This window comes from Syngnathus acus, chromosome 2, assembly GCF_901709675.1.
Source record: "Syngnathus acus chromosome 2, fSynAcu1.2, whole genome shotgun sequence".
Taxonomy (NCBI): domain Eukaryota; kingdom Metazoa; phylum Chordata; class Actinopteri; order Syngnathiformes; family Syngnathidae; genus Syngnathus; species Syngnathus acus.
This window is the reverse complement of record NC_051088.1, coordinates 17,626,482-17,645,117: the sequence shown is the minus strand read 5'-3', so window position 1 is coordinate 17,645,117 and position 18,636 is coordinate 17,626,482. Positions and strand designations below refer to the sequence as shown.

The following is an 18,636-nucleotide window of genomic DNA, read 5'->3' as shown; positions in this document are numbered from 1 at the left end:
TATTTGGGGTTGACTTGATGACAGCATATATTTGACTTTTGTCCAAATATTGAGTTAAGGCCCATAGGCCTTTTTCTAGATTTGGCCTCTGGGCAAACTGAAATCCAACTATAGTTCATTGTTACTGTGACATATGAACATACACAAGGTAGCAAGAATATTTTTATATGTACATTTTAAAGCTGTATGAGTGTGTTTGGTGAGTGATATTGGCGTCAGCAAATCAAAGTGTTGATCAAGGTGATTAGTTAACGGAAATGAAATAACTACAATTAAAATTGGACCTGAATTGTTATGAAACACAATTTTATTCAAACGATTAAAATAAATTTCACAGTAGACACATGGTGAAACATTAGGAAAATGTTGTCTTTTTTGGAGGGTCATTTTCCCCTGTCAACCCATGCAAAGAAATTGCAGCGTGCTTCTGGGTTGGAAACATGCCCTTGAGGGCGGGCGCATACAAAGAACTGGCGCCCTACGTTGGGCCCCTCCTTCCTGACAGTCCGCAAGACGCAGGGCTCACCGTGAACCTTGCAGGTGGGCGCCGGGGGCGGGCCGTGAAGGACGGACTTCCAAAACCCCAAAGATGCTTCTTTGTTGTCACGTGGGTTGTATGTCTCTTCACCTCGTGTCATCTTGTTTTGCGTGGCGCTGTGAAGCTGTGGCGTGTTCTCAACTGGGCACGCTTTGAGGGAATTGTGTGAAGAACCAAGTGCTTTTCCATTTTGGGGTTTAAAAAAGGCAAGAAGGCTGCCCTGTGGTTTTGAAGAAGTCTTAGCAGTTTTGGTCTTTTTGCTCGTCTGACAGGCAGACTCTGTCCTCAGGATTCTCTTGGTGGCCGTGACGTTTATATTCTCCCTCCTTTCGGCTTCTTCCTGTGATCCGGGCAGCGCTTCCTTCGACTCAGTCTGACATGGATTTTGGTCCACCTTAACCAGAAAGCGTGAGAGTTTCTGCTGCTTGCCGGCAAACTCTGGGAGGTAGCAGGTAGCGAGAGGGGGCGGCTTGGAGTTGGACAGCAGAGAGCACCGGAGACCCCCCCACACGGGACAATGATCCGAGCCCTCGACCTCCGGCATGATGTCAGCTGCCACAAACTGCTCCTTGGCAAGCTGATAGTCAGCAAAGATGTAGTCGATGCGCGTGCCGTAGTTGGTGCGGCGAGCCCCCGTGAGAGTGGACCAGCACGTGAAGGCGCCAGCGCGAGTGGGGTGGAAATGGCGAAACGTGTCGACAAACTCGCCATCATGGGAGAAATCTGCTGACGGCGACGCTTTGTTGTCCCTCAAAAAGCCGTTCAGCCATTTCCTGCCAGGATTGTCCTCAAAGTCATCCTGAGGAAAGAGAGGAACAGTGAATTCAATGCAACTAATTTCACTAAAAGCAGTAGTTTGGAAGATACTAAACAATACATTTTAGAAAAAGAGGCTGCAACCTGTTTATTGCCTCTCCTGGTTTAAGTTTACCATTAAATTAAACAAAACACAATTACATGTATTTAAAATTACCAAGCGGCTTAGCCTTAGCAATTAAAAAAAATAGCTTAAGGCTCTCAAACGATGGAAAACACAATGGACATCAATGTGATGGTGTTATAACAATTTGAAGCAACTGATATTTGAAGATGAAATATTTAACAATACACCCAGGCATATATTCTTCATCCTCTACAAAATACGACCACTATTACTGCGGCTTGCCGAGTGACTTAGTCAGTTGCTCTAAGTATTATGCTGACCCCCAATGGCCAAGTCGTGCATGCCAAAAGGAGCCGCAACAAAGTGATCATGATGCACAAATGGGTGAATATTTTACATTATGTGATGTCATTATTGTGTTTATAATTTACAACACTATTACAGTGCTATTGAAGTAAAACATTATAATTTGTTTTTTGAGAGGGTGGAACGGATTAATGTAATTTACATTCATTTCAATTGGGAAAATTAATTTGAGATGCAAGTGTTTTGAGTGACAAGTGTAGTCACGGATCATAGTGATTGAGAACTCTGGTCCTGGTCCTCAAGGGTACAGTACTTACAATTTCATTTGGGTCACAGTGGTCTATTGGTCGATGTGAGGTATTTACATCTCCTAAAATGATTACAGAGCTAGGAAAGAAAAAATAACTAAAATGAGAACTGTGGAATTAGTGCCCATTTAAGCCAACGAATGCAAGGAGCCCTCTCACCTCCCGTTCTTCAGTATAGCTTCAGCTCGAGCCTGAAGCAGCTTGTAAAACTGCAGTTTGAACTGTTTTCGCTCTGGCTTTTCTGGGTCAGCTCGCGGACAGTAAACATTTATCACAGTAACAGTTAGGATTTTGTCCGAATGTCTGTCGGGATAAACAAAAACAGAGAATAGACAAACAACAATAATAGTGCAGTCACACTTAAAACATCTTGTCGGTGCAATCGAGTTCATGTTCTTACTGGACTCTGTGTTGCGTGATAACGGCTCGACCTTCGTTGTCCAAAAGCTGGAGCTCCTCATCTGTAAACTCGGACTGGTTACCATAACAACCAACAGCTCCCGCATGATTGGTCAAAAGACCAGTGAGGCCCTCCTCAGCAGCAAATGGTGTGGCACTGTCCTTACAATAAGTGGCGACACCTATACACAGTGAGTACAATGTGACATCAAGAAAGACTGGCAGACCTTCTCTGTGACATTGCAGGGGTTGTCCATCATATAAGGCAGGTATTCAGTTACTCAAATTGCTGGCAAGAATGAAAGACACGGAAAAAAAAAGGATAACAAACCTGAGTAGCCACTGCGTCCTCGACTGAAGCTGAAAAAGGAATTATACCCATCAACGATGGCAGTCCTTGCATCGAGCAGGTCTCCTGTGAGCAATTCGAGTGAGAGTTAAAATCACACAAAGTTTATTGTCTTATTTTAATAAGTCCGCGTGTTCTCTAAGTACTTGTCACTTTGGTCTCCTGCACGCATATGATATCCGCGTCCAGTGCATCAAGCGCCTTTTTGATTCCACATCCGAACGTCCGTATACCATTAATATTCCAAGTGACTAACTTCATTTTGAAGAAAAAAAAAAGAAGTAAATATGCACCACACTCAGAGGTACTGGAAATTATGGTTGTAATAGTTCAGTTTACGTGCAGACCCGGAAGTACAGAAAAAGTCGCGGGTGCACAAACGGAAGTGTATTTGGACGCTGTCACGTGTTGTTAAATAAAAAAGTTTAATTATTCCTTAATTTTATCTGTATAAAATAGACCCTGTACATCTATATAAAGTGAGAGAGATATCGCCACTACAGACCTATACTAGACAGACTATATTTAGATTTCGCCTTGGCCATGTTCATACGTAAATGCCGTCGCCATATTACATGTGATAAAGTGACGCGAGTTTTCTGCCTGGAGGCAGTGGCGGTCGAATCTCAAAACCCGCGAGACTCCTAGAATCAGAAAAGACCAACTATATACATCTCATACAACAAAAAATAAATGCATGTTAATATGGGAATATGCATACATGCACATGAATAATCAGTTCAATTCCTTCTTCCCGAACTTTATGGAAACATCTTGGATGGATGGATGGATGGATGGATGGATGGATAAAAAAAAACATAACAGATGTCTGAAGTTCAGTTCCAGAGATTCGCAAGTGAATTACGGAATTCTACATCAGGATTGTGGATCTCCACTTTGACATAGAAGCAATTTTTATTCCGATTGTTTCCAGATACCTACAAGAACGAGACGTCTGGGGGTGAATTTAAAGAGTAGATTTCTGGTATGACTCAACAGAGTCCAATTGGAGATTTTGTAATTATCCATAATTCTCACGGCGAAATTTTGCAGAATGGTGGATTGCAAATACGTATCTGTAATGAATAATTCCATACAAATGAATGACAAAAGTATCTTCTTTCTTCCCAAGCGAGATAACTGAATTATATTTGTGGATCGGATTACAAACGTCTGCAAGACTGCCAGCAAGCGAGGGCTTGGCATGGAGAACGTCACGGGCAAAGTGCACTTCCCCAATTGTTCAATAGAGAGCGCAGTTGCGCTTTGACGTTTCGGCGCGCATTTGACGCGACAGTGGAACACTTTACAGCACACTGAGCGCACTCGGCTCGACCTCGCCGGGAGACTCGAGCGCAACCTGGCCATACGAGGGAGGCGAGCGGACCCACTGCATCTCCGGGCCTCCGCGGAGGATACGATCCCACTGACAGCTTCTGCGCGGTTACCGACTCAAACCGAGTCACATATTGGGAATACGAAAGGGTGGGCTTAAGGTTTGTACAATTCCGGCCGATCTTGTCTCCTTTGCTGAATTAGCTTGTCGGATCATCATGACGTAAAGATGACTCCCTCATTGAATCGGCTTTTTCTACACTGAGAAACAGCAGAAAGCAATGGCGCCCGCAGATCCACTTCGCATTTCCATCCACGCCGCGCAGTCTCTGCTGGAAGGCTCAAGTCATGTAGTCGCGTAATGGCTAACTTCGACTTGCTAGCTGTCTAACCCGCACGCTTGTCGTGCTTTTCCCCGGCCGAAGAGTTCAGACAGACAGCATGGCTTAGTGTGTTTAAAAAAAGGTCTGTCGCTCGAAATGTTCTGTCACGACAGAAGCTATTTGAGAAGCTGAGTAGTGGTGGAGGGGAAACAGATGCTACCGGATACACGATCGGGTATCGACCGCGGGACAACGGGCTGGCAGCTGGCGTTTCCATGTTCGCTGAATCCACTCGAGAGGATGTGAGCAAATGGGGATCGTCTGCCCCACCCAAACAGCATGCAAACGTTCATGCGCGTCTTATTATTTCGTCATGGCATGTAAACCCGTCTTATAACTGAAGCGTTGGTGGTCGATGTCCTGGTTAGTTGAGTGGCTGTGTTAAATGTACATTATTTGCAAGGTGCACGCTTCCCAGCGATGGGAGTAACCAAGTAGAAATACGTTACTGTATTGTAAGTATTGACTAAAGGTGGAAAAGTAAAAGACAAACAAAAGTAAAGTCAACTGCGGTTTTGAGATTTTGGGGTCGTTCCCATGAATGACAATCTGTCAAAATACTGAATGTGGTTTCAATGGGTACAATTCATCACCTACTTCAGGAAATGGCTGATATGTTGGGGGGAAAAAATCCTTTTTGGAGCTGTCACTCAACCCTTATGAGTTACAGAAAATTGATGAAATAATAAGTGTGGTCCTTTAATGTGCTTTTTTTTTTACATTTAGTCTTGACATCCTTCACTCGTACCCGATACATTGAACAATGGAGATTCTGTTCCGATACCTGGTATCAATACTATTTCATATTGTAGTTAGTTAATATCAACATGATTGGCATGATTAATCTTTGACGCTAAGAAAATATAGTTCATGTCAAGATATATCCTTTGTGCCCGGAACCGAGGGAGTTTCCTTCAATATTCAATGGCCAAGTCATTTCATGTGTGTTTTCTGCTTTTTTAGGGCGGAGTAATGAGAATGAGTCTGTAAAGCTCACAGGAGCAGGCTGGAAGAAAAGAGGGAAGCCAGGCAATCATGCTGGAGGCAGATGCGGATGCAGCAGGTGCAGCACTGGCGGGGGGTGCCGTTGCCTCCATGGATAGTGAAGACCTGAGAGCCGAGGTGGTGCGTTTGACTCTCGAGCTCCAGGAAGCCACAGAGGAGAAGCTGCAGGCCGCCCGCTACGGCTTGGTGGTGCTGGAGGAGAGTTCAGCTCTCAAGAGCAAAAATCAACAACTGGAAGAGGAGCATGAAGCCCTCAAAGTGGAACTGCAGCAGTTGAAAGAGGTCAGAACGCTCAAGGCCTCTTGGTATATTTATACCACAAACACAATTGATTTGTTTTCAGACATTGTTATTTGATTTACTGCTTTAAATGGGAAAATCAAACAGAAAGCTTTGTTTAAAAAAAATGTATGGTAAGCTTTATTTTGAGCAACAGCATTGTGGTCTTTTCAGATTCACATTTTTCAGATTTATCTCCTTCAGATGAGATGCTGAGGAAATTAAAAAAACAGATTTGCTACAGATTATGATGAGAAAATTATTTAGTACAATTCCTCTGCCCATTTTACCAGAAACATTAAACATATATCGTCAATAGTTTCATCTGGATAGTCAAAATAAAAGAAAAAGACCTCATTTACATTCCACATGGCATATAAGCAGAGGTCTTTATGTTATATTGTAAAATGCGCCATGCTGAAGCATTCCATCAATTTTTAAATCTGCCTGAACCTGATAACACGTCAGATTCGGCGGGGCTTCAATAAAGTAGTGCAGGCTGATATGTGGCCAATTAGCATCGTCATACAATAACCATATCTCAATCTTCAGCTAAGCGCACAATAACTATTTCATGCAGCGCCATTGTTCTTTCAACCTCAGTAACTGATACTGTACGTATTGTTTTAGGTTTCACTGCTTGTGGCAAAGTAGCCTACACCTATTGATATGGTATTTGATATTCTTTATCATAGCTAAGCTCTGAATGATTTTTAGTCCTCAGGACGTTTGCACATGCTTTAGAAGTACTCGAAGGCCTCAATTATAGTATCAGACGCCAGACTAAGTTTGTTTTAACTAGGAGCTCGAGGTGCAACGATTCATTGATAATTATTTTTTGATAATCGGTCAATCGTTTTGGTAACAACGTTTGTCTACTTTTCTGGCTGATCTTTCAAAGCGAGCAACTCGTGCTTGCGAAGTTGAAGTATGGAGTGCTGCTGAAATTTTTCATTCATGTCAATGGCTTGCCATTACATTCAGAAAAAACGGTGTTCAATTCATCTGCATTTTTTTTTTTTGCTGAGCATTTGTCACTCTCATTTTGAGAGCAAACTTAGTAGTCATTTGCATTAAAGCGCATGCGGATAAGATGCACGTACCTCGTACCCTTGCTTGTCAAATAGTCTGTTTCATCGCTGCGTTCAAACCGGCCCCCCGTCACACTACACATGCTCAGTGTTAAAGGGCTGCAAAACAGCATGCCCATATTTGGAAGTTTTAACAACCTCACAGGAAGTTGACAGCGAGGCTTTTCCGACTGGAGGAGCCAAGATGTATTTTTCATTGTTTATAAATCCACTGTCGTATTTGTCAAGGCTTTCTCCATTGTTCTGTAAATAAGTCTGTCAAAATAGCAACAAATTGCTCCCTCTCTTGTTGGAAACATTGTCTGTCATCACGACAACGCCAATCTAGAGACCGGAATAGATCATTTTCTAATCATTTCTGTGACTTTTCATGCCCCCAAACTCTCTGCCATGACTAAAATAGTATGTTTATAAAATTCTTAAGTACACCTTACCTAACATTGTATCCTTATTAACATAAAGGGGGGAAAAAACTAATAACTTCATTAATATTGTTTTTTTAGTCAGAAAAGATTTAAGTGCATCAATCAGCTTGCTCTGTGCTCCACCAAGATTCATTCTGTAATTGGAAAAAATGAATCGATGGGTTAATGGCTTGTTGGAGCCTGAAATCAATCGTCCCACTCTGAATAGTCACATAGTGAATGACAGGTCTTGTAGTTTACTGACGAGGTCTTAAATATGGCTTTTTAAGCCTTCAACGTGAGCCTGATGAAGTATGTTTGACTTGCCTTGTTGGATGTTAAGCTCTGCAACTCTCCTTGTTTGTCTAAAGGCGTTTGCAGATTCTGTGAGCAGCCAGAAGCGCGCAGCCGCTGATGGAGAATGCCGGGAGGAGAACTTGCTGCAGGAGACGGCATCGAAGGAGGCCGCCATGGCAACCCGCTTGGAAGAAGTCCAGGGAGAACTCAAGCAAGCACGACTCGCACTCGGCAATGCTCACGCGGAGCTTGACAGACTTGGCGTTGTCTCAACTCAACTTAAGAAGGTGCCGTTTCCAATCAAGAATAATACTCTTGTCCTAGGTTGTCATACTTGGAAGTGATTTGAGCATGGCTTTTGTGTTACACAGGACTGTGAGTGCTTGGAAGCAGAGAAAGGCCACCTGAGGGATGAGATGAAGGAATTTAAAGTGCGTGAGCTGCGCCAATTACAGGACAATGGCGAGCTGGAAGAAGAGAACACATCTCTTCAAAAGCAAGTGTCTGTGCTCAAGGAAAACCAGGTCACTTAAATGTACATTTCATACAGTATGATTTTGACTTTTCCTTATAATCAAAGAAAAACGGTACAAAACGATGTGTGTGTTTGCACGGTCCTACATTGTGAAAGCACCCTGAATGCACCGTGTTGCTTGGAGCAAGTGTGTGACGTGTATGTTATTCTGCTTTCCCTTAAGTCGACAACCCAGTTGGAGTTTATGATTTACACACATTTCAATTCATTGCTTCAGAAACATTGCCAGTACTAATATTGGCTGTCAATGTAAAAAAAACAAATGCTATCGGAACACAAACAGGATGATACATTCTTCCTAATCTGTTTAACTAGCTCAATCACAACGTTGCTCCTATCATGTTCTACAATCGTCGCCACACATTGTTTGTTGACACAACCTCACAACTAGCTGAAAGCTCGTCTTGCGTTAAGGACACCGGGCAGACCAGTTATTGACTCGCAGGCGAGAACAAAAGGAGTGAATAATTAGCCTCCAGTGCTAGGACTTTGACAACCACAATGCAATTGTTATATCCAATGTGACGCAAACAGAAAATCCAACTGAACTGGTGCTAAGGGTGTAACAATGTTAGAAACCGCAATTTGCTACCCAGCCTATGATGCTTTAAGGTCACTATTGATTTATGGTAGAGAAAAGGAAGAGAACACAAAAATTACTTATCTTTTGCGTAACTAGGAACACCTTGACATATTAAACGAGAGCTAAACTCATTATTGAGTAAATGAAATGAAAGATTCTCAAATATTTATTTGTGCGTGTGCATTTTCTGCACTGCCAATCTCAAATACTGTCCAGTATATATAGGGATGGAAATAAAAAAAATATTTAAAAAAATAAACTCTCTTCAGATGAATTGATTATTAAAATAATTGCCAATTACAACCCCATTATTTTAATTTCAGGTAGAGTTTGAATCATTAAAGCTTGAGCTGAACCAAAAGAACGAGGAGCAAGAGGAGCTGCGAGCTCAGATGGAGGAGGCTGCGAGGCTGCGGGAGATTGCGGAGCGTCAGTTGGACGAGGTCCTGGAATCCTTGAAGGAAGAGAGGGAGCAGAAAAACAGTCTTAGCCGAGAACTCTCTGCTTTGACCCTGAACCCCTTTGATTCTGTGGGCAACCTGGAGCTCCACTTGGACCAGTTGGATGACAGCCAGGAAGAGGGCCGGACGGGAGAGGATGACACTCGGGAAACGGGCCAGGAGGGCGGCGTTAACAACGCCCCCAATTCGGCTCACACCCCGCACCTGGGGGGCTCCAAAACGAATGGCGTCTTGCAACGTTACTCCGCTCCACGCAACAGTGACATATTTCTGCGTGCACCAGCTTCTGGGCTTGTGTCTGACCTCTTGAGTGAGCTCCACTTCTCAGACAGCCAAAAACTTAAACAGCAACTCCTTCAGGTACGGACATAATATTTACATCAACAATATGAGTAACTTTTATTCCCCATTTGTATGCTGACAACATAATTATTTAAACATCTAGCTTCTTCATTCAAACTGCTCCCTCTACGAGTTAGATGAGTTTCACTAAAGCCTGTATCTCACTGGTCGTCAGGGTTCCTAAAAGGTTGCAAACATTAGCAAATGGTTGCAAACAGCTTTTCTTGTCGCAAAGACAAGAAAAATAGTTGATGATTATCAAAACTGTTGGTGAATGTAATGCAAACATATTTGCGACCATTTGTAACCTTGAACAAATTCTGACCAAAAAAAATCAACATTCAAGCCGTTCGCAAACTCGCAAAACACATAGTCAGCTCATACGGGCAAGCATGTGCTCATAATCTCTTAACCACATGCAAACACTAAACCTCCCAATGCGTGAATGATTTATTTCAGCAGAATAAAAACGGAAAAGTGCAGTTTCGTTTTAGTAACATATAAAAGACATTGCTTGCCTTGCTAAATATTAGCTTTAAAGTGGCAATCATCTCGTGCTTCCTGCTTTCGACCACATCCGCTGTGGCTTAATGTAAAAAAGAGCAAAAGACACTGTTTGGAAATAGCACCGCGTACAGTACAGTATTGTCAGTTTTGGACAGAAATAATGTAATTTGCAACCTAATTCCAATTTATTTACCAAATAAAAGGATGCTGGAGAATGTATAATGTCTGGAGTTAGCCCTGCCTGTCTCCCTCTCTGCTTGAAGGAAACCTCTTCATTAATGGGGAATGAAATTGGGGGTTGGGTGAAAAAGCGGCAACCGAGCAGATGTTTAGAGTGAAGAGCCGAATGGGGTCAGCCACTGTTTCACATTAAAAATGCATGCAAGTGGAAAGGTGGTTGAGGGTAATGTGTGTCACACAGACTCCTTATCTTTTGTCCTATTGAAAAATAATCCCGGCCGATTCTGGATTCCGCTTAGAACTGATTATTTGAATGAATTGCTAGACTGCAAATTTGTTATCCAAAAAGTGTTTTGTATTCATGTATAATTTTTTCTTTTTGACTTCCACTTACTTATTCTGATAAATTTGGACAGTCTGATTTGAATTGCAGGCATTAGTATTCCATAAATTTTCACTAACATTCATGCTTGCCCTGTTTTGTTCTGTGCACGCAGACGGAAAGAGAGAAGTCGAGTCTCGTCAGCAAAGTGGAGGAATTGCAGATGCAGCTGGTGATGTCCAAGCAAGCACTGAGTCAGCATGAGGACAAAGTCGGCTCTCTCACCCAACAGCTCGAGGCTGTGCAGAGCAACCAGCAGCACAACCGCGAGGCAGGCGAGAAAGAGGCCAAGAATGCCCACGCCGCTGACGTGGTCTTTGATTACGAGGTGGACACAAAGAGCAAAGAAGTGCTCGAGGCACGTATGCGTTCAGCCAGTGAAGAGCTTCTGAAGCTACGGGATGAACTGTCTCAAGCGGGCACTCGTTATAACGCCTTGGAGCAACGATACAAACTAGAGAAGGACAGGTGGCGATCAGAGGCCCAGGAGCTGGCAGATAAGATTCGCCAGTGCATCAAGTCCAGCAGAGAGGACCAGGAGCGGATCAGTGAACTGGAGGTTGAGATCGGAGCCACACGCAAAGTGGCCAGCGATTCCGAAGGCCATTTGAGTGTGGCTCAGGAAGAGCTGCTGGCCTTTTCTGAGGAGCTGTCCAACCTCTATCATCACATCTGCGTGTGTAACAACCTGACCCCCAAACGGGTCACCCTGGACTATTACCGTGAAAGCGCCAGGGCACACGGCGGAGCTGGTGCAAGAAGGCCATTCCATATCTCCACCCCGCCAAGCTCCCAGAAGAAGCCACGGCCCAATGACACCTTCATCTCCAAAGCTGCCGCTTTGCAGTTTATGGGGGAGGTCGACAGTTCAGGCTCCTCTGTAGAGTCTCCTAGTTGCCCCGGTTCCCCCAATCTGGACTTCAGGGACCCCTCCAATGTCCGCAACTTGGTTGCTGTCATCAGATGCCAGATCAAACACCTCCGGGTAAGAAGGCCCTCATCACAACAGGCTCGGAGCGGGTAGAAATACTGGCGTCAATGAACCATTACTGTGAAACCTAAAGTTACAAACTTTTCTTGAGCCCATTTCGGAACTAAAATGTTCACAAATCAAGTAATGTTTTACATTGAAAACAAACGGGAATACAATTAATCGGTTCCAGCCCCCCCAATTTATTTAGCTTTTTGTTTTTTCTTTACATTGTTGAGTTAAAAATAAATATAATGCAATGTAGAAAATAAGTGATGACACACTATTATAAAGAGATAAACATTTTATTTGTTTATTGCTTCTTAACTTAAAGAGCATTCAAATCAATAATTGAATAAATTAAAATAACTGAATCACAATATAAAGAATTGATTGGTGAGGTCTTTAAGAATACGCACCTTTGACACGCAGAATTTCAATGGTTTCCTTATGCTTTGCTGATACTTGACTGTTGAAATGTATTCTCGGTGAAAGCAGGGCTTTTGTTCTGAGTGAAAGTGTTTGCGCCTTGACAAGCACCCTCCCGCTAATGCCCAGCTCAGACTGTTAAATGGCGCTGAGTAGCTCGTGTCTGCACAAATCCAATTCCTTGTTGACACGTGGCTGGCTCTGTGTGGGGTTGAATGGAATGGATTACCCAGGTTAATCGTTGATGCGGCTTTGACCCTGGATATTGGACAATATTCCAAACACAAGTACACTGCTGTTTAGCGCAATTAAACCTAGAGTAGTGATTTGAGGTCTTCTCACTTTGACATAACGTTTGGAATTTGTTCGTCCAATTGTCCGACATTCATTTTTATGCTCTCCTGTATGACTTGTGACGTGAACCTGACCTTATTCCATCAGGTGGCAGTGGACCTCTGTCGTCAGCGGGGTGCTATGCCTTACTCGGGCCTCAGTAGCAGTGTGGAGATGGAGAGGGATGCTGAAAGCCTGCTGGAGGAAGTCCTTAAACTCAAGTCCCTTCTTAGCACCAAGAGAGAACAGATTGCAACTCTCAGGACTGTGCTCAAGGCCAACAAACAGGTAAAAAATGTGGAAAATCAAGATAACACATTTTGAGAGAATTCGTATTTTACTGGGAGGTGTACTGCAAATGTTGGATCACCTCCGAGTTTCATTTTCATGATGGCTGAGACATTGTAATGTTAAGCTGCCAGCAGAACAGTTTCGCCTTTTAGCGAAGTTATTTTCCCTTTGTAAAGTGCTTAATTCGTTTGACTTTTGACCATCCTCTTGATATCGCTCTTACGACGGATGGCAGTCCTGAGACTCATTTGTGAACAGAACAACTGAGTGCACAAACGGTGCATGTTCAAACCTGCCCTCCCTTTGCACAGTATAGCAAAAACAATCAATGTATATTCTTTGCAATTCCTGCAATTGTATTTTTTTGTTTTAGACTGCTGAGTTGGCTTTGTCCAATTTAAAAACCAAATATGAGACGGAAAAGAGCATGGTGTCTGAAACCATGATGAAACTACGCAATGAACTCAAAGGATTGAAAGAAGATGCAGCTACCTTCTCTTCACTCCGAGTCATGTTTGCTAGTCGGTAAGACACTTTTTTTTTTTTTTAAGACTGTTAGGCTATAATAATAATACCAACTGTACCTCTGCCGTGACGGCCCGTCAAGTGTTTTTCTTGCTCAGTAATGGTCGGATCATTGTGGTACAGCATTTTCTACCACTTAATAAGATTACAATGCCTATTACACCCGAGTGTGTACAATCCACTGGTTCACGTGAAGATTACAAACCACATGCTCTGCCTTGTGCAGATTTGTTCTTCCAAGCCAGGTCACCTTAGCGAGGGAGCGGCCTCATGTGAGAGGCACAGTGTTATGACAATAAGGGCAACATTTATTAATGGTTATTATCTTAAACCTCTTGTCTGTTTGTGTCTTTGAATACACTTGAGAGGAATTGGAACTCAAGCAGGAGTCAATGTCTCTGGACACACGTAACATTTTAACACAAGCCTTTTGCTGGCTTAAAGGTTTTGCGGCGCCCTCTTGTGGTTGAGTAGCGTTATTGCTGTAATGCAATTTAACTGAGAATACTTGTGCCAATGTTAGTGCAAGGGAGTGTTGACAAACCACGTGTCATTTGTTCTTTCCGTTTCCAAATGGCAATCAAACAATATATATTTTGAATAGGTGGCTTATACTGTTCTTTGTAATTCAATACAAACAAATGCTAGGCTTATTTTTACATTTATTTTATTTTTGCGATTATTTATGCATTCTTCCCCAAATTGTTTTTGCTCAAATCTAGGACAGGATTTGAGTTTAATGTTTAACTGATTAGTTAGTTTAGTGGGTTACTATTTCTGGTTAAAGGGTTTTATTTTTTTTTGTGAAGGGAAAAAAAAAAGAAAAAACAGGAGAATTGTGCTTATCGCATGTTTTGTTCCCTTAAATCGGGGGTCACTGGCATGGCGCCACCTGAGTAGCCAGTGGTTGTGGTCTAGTTTACCAGTAATGGGGCATTGAGAATTCCCAGAAGTGTTGTAGAAGTGACCATTTGGAAATCTAAGCACTTGCGGACCGTTAAAGAAAATGTGTGTCCGCACACATATGAATATGATTAATTATTAAAAGTAACAACTAAAGGTAATTTGAGCAGGTCTTATTTCAGAAGATGTGTGCGAGCGTGCCTGCGTGCGTGTCGCATGTGTGTCAAATTGGTATCACTTCACATGATCAAATTTTGAGCAAATGGTGCACATGTTGACAACTTTTAGTTAACCCATTAACATTGAAGTAGTGTTTCATTATTAACTATTGATAACTGCAAGATTTATTGCTACTCTAAAAAGGTTTGAAATGCAGCAATTGACTGTGCGGTGGTTGAGGTTGTTTAACAGCTTTGTATCGCTTGTGCATGTTGGGTCTTTTCATGGTGTGTGCATCTCTCAGGTGCGACCAGTACATCACCCAGCTGGATGAAATGCAGAGGCAGCTGGCAGCTGCAGAGGATGAGAAGAAGACACTGAATTCCCTGCTGCGCATGGCCATCCAGCAGAAACTGGCACTCACTCAGCGTTTGGAGGATCTGGAGGCCCCGCTGTCTCCTCACAGCTTGAACAGCAGCCCTCGCCGCTCCAGAGCCAAAGAGCTGGCCGCCAAGTCGGGACGAGCGCCACGGAGTCCGAGAAACAGTCCGGCGCGTGCCTCCATGAGGAGCAGCCCTCGTGCTAGTCCCGTTCTGGGGAGCAGCGTTCCAGCCATGGCCACGCACCACTTGCGAGCTCTCACGCGAAGCCTCCACACAAGCCCCGTAAGAACCCCGTTCAGTCCTTGCAACCAGACAAGCAAGGGTCCTCCTCCCCGAGGCGCTACGTTCGTTCGAAGTCAGAGTGTCAGTGATGTTTTGCAATCCGAGTTAAGTGCCGCTTCCTCCGGCACGCGTAAGAGCTCCATCAGCTCTGAGAGCAGCGGGTCGGTGGTCCTAACCAACCCGAGAAAAGCCGCATCTGGCCGAAGAGGTTCCGTCCCACGCCAGGAAACCTTCATCACAACTCGCGTCGTACCCGCGTCCTCCTCCAGGCCTAAATCGTCATTGCTTGGCGTCGGGAAGCTAACCTCGTCTAAAGCTTTGCATGCTTACCCTAACGTGCATGAAGCATGGAGTGAACCTAGAGAAAAGCCCAACCTTGATAATTCTGTGCGAAGAAAGCAACCATTGGCCCACAGGTCTAAATCGGCACAGCCATCAGCAGCGTCTCAGTCCGACTTGCTCCTGGCTCATTTAAATGCAAAATATCCAGAAACACGGACAGGTGCACCTCTCCATGCTAGCGATCCAGCAGGCAGGAGCAGGATTTCTGGTGTCTGTAGAGAGTCCAGGCGTTCGTCAGACTTGCACGTTAATGCCGGTAGGCGCACGAGTAGCAAAGCAGAGGCGCCGCCCTCCGCTAGAGCACACAGCTCGCAATCGAGATCGGCTCGCAGGCGATGACGTACGGGTGCCGGCAAGTGAGATTTGTGCTCAAGCAGTTATTTGTTCTTTCTTCACTAGTAAGGTCTAAACGTTCCTCAAAAAGGATGTTTGTTTTTCCACACAAAAGTACTAGTCAAAACACTTTTCTGATTACACACTGTCATTTAAAGAATATGAATTAAACAGGGAAAAGCCACCTGTTTTTGTCCATCTCTGGGGGCAGCTGCTATTTTGCTGTCGACTGAAAACGACATCACAGTTGCGAGGTCTCGGGTCACAACCAATCACAGCTCAGCTTCAGAAAACCGGTGAGCCGTGATTGGTTGTGACCTGGCAACTGCGATGTCATTTTCCATTGACAGCAAGTGACAACATGTAAGAAAATATTTTGGTTGACTTCCTCTTTAACTTTAGTGCAGGATTACAGCCTTATGCTTTAGACTCCTGCATGTGAGTTAATCACATGTGTTTTATTCTAACCATGTTTTTTTTGTTTGTTTTGTTTTGTTTTTGTGTGTTTCATCCTGTCTCTATAGCGCTGAAACACTTCATTACTCCAAACCCTCTCTTCACCACAAGGACCCGTCTTCATGTTGACTCCCCGGTTCCCTCCTCCCTTCCTGCCTCAAGACATCCTGTTCATCCCAGATGCGCTGCTGCATTCCCCACAAAGATGGAGTTTAAAAAGTAAAAATACAGCTCTCATCCCACTCGCTTGCATGCAGCCTGAAGGAGGATGAAGAGAAATATTTGCTGCTTATTATTCTTATTGTTATGAGAAGTCATTGACTGTGGCTTGTCCTATGTGGTTCCCAACTTCCATCTTGTCCTGTTTATTAAGGCGGTGTTGTGCGTTACCATCAGCAGTATTTATTCCATTAATATATTTTGTTTACTGTCCTTCCATCCAAGCCAAAACCTCCTCTTGTGAGACACGTATGTCTTTGCATTCTTGCCTTTAGCTCATTCATGTGACCCCGCCGCCCCCACGATCATGTGTTTTACATGTGAATGCAGCCTTACTGACACAGTTGTTCTACTACAAGTCCTTTAACATACAAGCGTTAATTACAGTCACATCTTAAAATTGTGTTTGGTCACGTGACTGCGGTCTGACCTACAAACCTTTTACCCATTTGGAAGCAAACACTTTCTTTTCATGAATAGTGAGCCATATATTCCCCACCTCAGGGCAAAAAAAAAAAAACATCAAAATAATATTTCAGATAAGGAAACGCGTAGATGCATGTTGTATTTTGCAGACGGACTACAATCTAAAATGTGCCATTGCTGGTCAAATCTCCCTTCTCACAGTCATGAAGTTTCCCCCACAAGTAACTTGTCCAAAGTTGAAGAAGAATTGCCAAGTGCAAGGTTCCTCTTCACTGACTCCATTCATACAGCTCCATTAGGCAAATATTGCTCATTCCTCTGCTTCTATTTTCACTGCAGTCTTGCTTCTATTTGCCTTTTCTCCTGCCTCTGCCCAGCTAAGATGTCTCTTGTTGTGAATTCAGAGTAGATGATGTCAGCATCTCAGTCAGGAAACGGAACTTCAGTTCCGTCCGTCCACGACAACAACTAACTAAGTCGGCTCTAATTCAATTTGGAATAGGCTTAAGTTGGCATACTATGTATGACATGCATTTTCTCTTCAAAATGCTCAGCGAACTGTGGATTGTTTTGCTCTCAAGTTTTGTGCTTCACATTAACCCAACATAAATGACTTAAAGTAAATACATTGAAGAAACCGACAAGCATGGGCCTCATAGTGCAGAGAAAAGACAGCAACATGCAGTACAACTCACCCGGTAGACTCGTCTCAATGATTCACTTGGAAATGACTGTTAAGAGCTAAAAGCGAGTGCAAGGCCTCTTGAGGCCATCTCCTGTTGTGTTGCAAAATCTGTTTTTGTGCCTTTTGTTTTGATCTCGTCTGCTGTTTTAGACTACTGTTCTTGTTTTTTTTTTTTTTTTCAGCGAGTCACTGGAGCTTCTTACTTGTTTTTCCTATTTTCTTTCTGTAAAATGAATACCACGCTATGCGAATGGTGCAATGGGTGCTGCATGTCAGAACTTTCACAAATAGGATTTTATTTATTTTATCTCCAGCTACTGTACATTCATTATTGCACTCAGTCTGAATGACATGGGAGAGTAATCACATTGAAATTCTGGGAGCTTTTAGCTGAAGCTATTGTCCAGACTGTTACAGAATATGTTAAATTGCTTCTGAAGCACCAACACAAACTTGCAGTTCACCACAGTTGTTGCCAGTAAATGATTCATTTTGCCCAGAGCAGCAAAGTAGTTTTTAGCTTGTCCCACGTGTGAACGTGTGGTTTTGCTGCACTTAAAAAGTTGACGAATAATACATTTAATCGCTGGAATTTGAAGTCTATTTCCCCCCCCCACCCCCATGATGTGGAAACTGAGAAGCACTGAATATTGTGGATTTGAATATTTTCACTTTTCACCACTTGGGTGTGTTTTTGCTGACAAAGCAATGACTGATAATATGAACGATCTCTATTTGTATATTTTGAATCCAGTGTGGTCGTGATTGTACACAATTCAGAACAAAAGGTATTGGAAGCGTATTAAGTAAACTATGTAAAGATAATTGCTTCCAGGAGGGACTCAGTTGCATCAATCTGTGCAACTCGTCGCTAAAAAGTGAAAATATTTGACAAGAATGTTCTTACTTTTGAAAGTAACGTATGGATTTGTTGATCTATTTAATTCAATCAGTGTAATTTAATTTCAATTGTTGTGGACTTTTTGAAAGTGTATTTATGTGCTCTGCTTTCTGTATAAATAGCTCAAATACATCATGCGCACACAGCTGCAGACGTTTTGATTTGTACATCCATTCCCTTCATTCTCCTGCAACCCAGAATAAAGCAAACCAACACTGTACAGTGTAAACCAACTGAATTATTTGTCAAGATTGTCAAGTTTGTCACATGTGCACAGTAAAAACATAACACTACCATAAAACTTTTTTTTTTCTACAATAAAAGAAAAACAGCAATTTTAAACAATGAAAAATAAATACTCAAATAAGGTACGGGACCTAGGAAATTTACTAAAAATATATAGAATGAAAACTTAGTCCGATCATCAATCCC

General features: G+C 42.9%; 2 protein-coding genes across 3 annotated transcripts; one reads left to right on the top strand and one right to left on the bottom strand.

Annotated features, from left to right (window-relative positions):
• Positions 1-272: 272 nt before the first annotated feature.
• Positions 273-3,141, bottom strand: apex2 (APEX nuclease (apurinic/apyrimidinic endonuclease) 2). Its single transcript, XM_037245616.1, has 6 exons — positions 2,930-3,141; positions 2,766-2,849; positions 2,436-2,616; positions 2,195-2,338; positions 2,045-2,114; positions 273-1,337 (listed from the first exon to the last, which is right to left on the bottom strand). Exons 1-6 carry the CDS (start codon positions 3,042-3,044, stop codon positions 384-386), a joined length of 1,548 nt encoding a protein of 515 aa, XP_037101511.1. The 5' UTR covers positions 3,045-3,141; the 3' UTR covers positions 273-383.
• Positions 3,142-4,065: 924 nt separating this feature from the next.
• zgc:162200 (uncharacterized protein LOC558638 homolog) lies at positions 4,066-18,442 on the top strand. Of its 2 annotated transcripts, XM_037245956.1 has the most exons (10): positions 4,067-4,279; positions 5,465-5,788; positions 7,652-7,864; positions 7,949-8,101; positions 9,019-9,516; positions 10,683-11,552; positions 12,408-12,587; positions 12,964-13,115; positions 14,482-14,842; positions 16,042-18,442. In XM_037245956.1, exons 2-10 carry the CDS (start codon positions 5,537-5,539, stop codon positions 16,045-16,047), a joined length of 2,685 nt encoding a protein of 894 aa, XP_037101851.1. In that variant the 5' UTR covers positions 4,067-4,279; positions 5,465-5,536; the 3' UTR covers positions 16,048-18,442. The 2 variants fall into 2 exon arrangements, with proteins under 2 accessions (XP_037101852.1, XP_037101851.1); XM_037245957.1 differs by lacking the exon at positions 14,482-14,842 and having other exon boundaries at positions 4,066-4,279.
• Positions 18,443-18,636: the final 194 nt, after the last annotated feature.

Bases quoted from the DNA above. Each gene is read 5' to 3' on its own strand.
- zgc:162200 (XM_037245956.1), top strand. From the start codon at position 5,537: ATGCTGGAGGCAGATGCGGATGCAGCAGGTGCAGCACTGGCGGGGGGT. The intron at 5,789-7,651 runs GTCAGAACGCTC...GTTTGTCTAAAG, and splicing joins AACTGCAGCAGTTGAAAGAG to GCGTTTGCAGATTCTGTGAG. The intron at 7,865-7,948 runs GTGCCGTTTCCA...TGTGTTACACAG, and splicing joins TCTCAACTCAACTTAAGAAG to GACTGTGAGTGCTTGGAAGC.
- apex2 (XM_037245616.1), bottom strand. From the start codon at position 3,044: ATGAAGTTAGTCACTTGGAATATTAATGGTATACGGACGTTCGGATGT. The intron at 2,339-2,435 runs GTAAGAACATGA...TTATCCCGACAG, and splicing joins ATCACGCAACACAGAGTCCA to ACATTCGGACAAAATCCTAA. The intron at 1,338-2,044 runs GTAAGTACTGTA...CTCTTTCCTCAG, and splicing joins ACTGTGACCCAAATGAAATT to GATGACTTTGAGGACAATCC.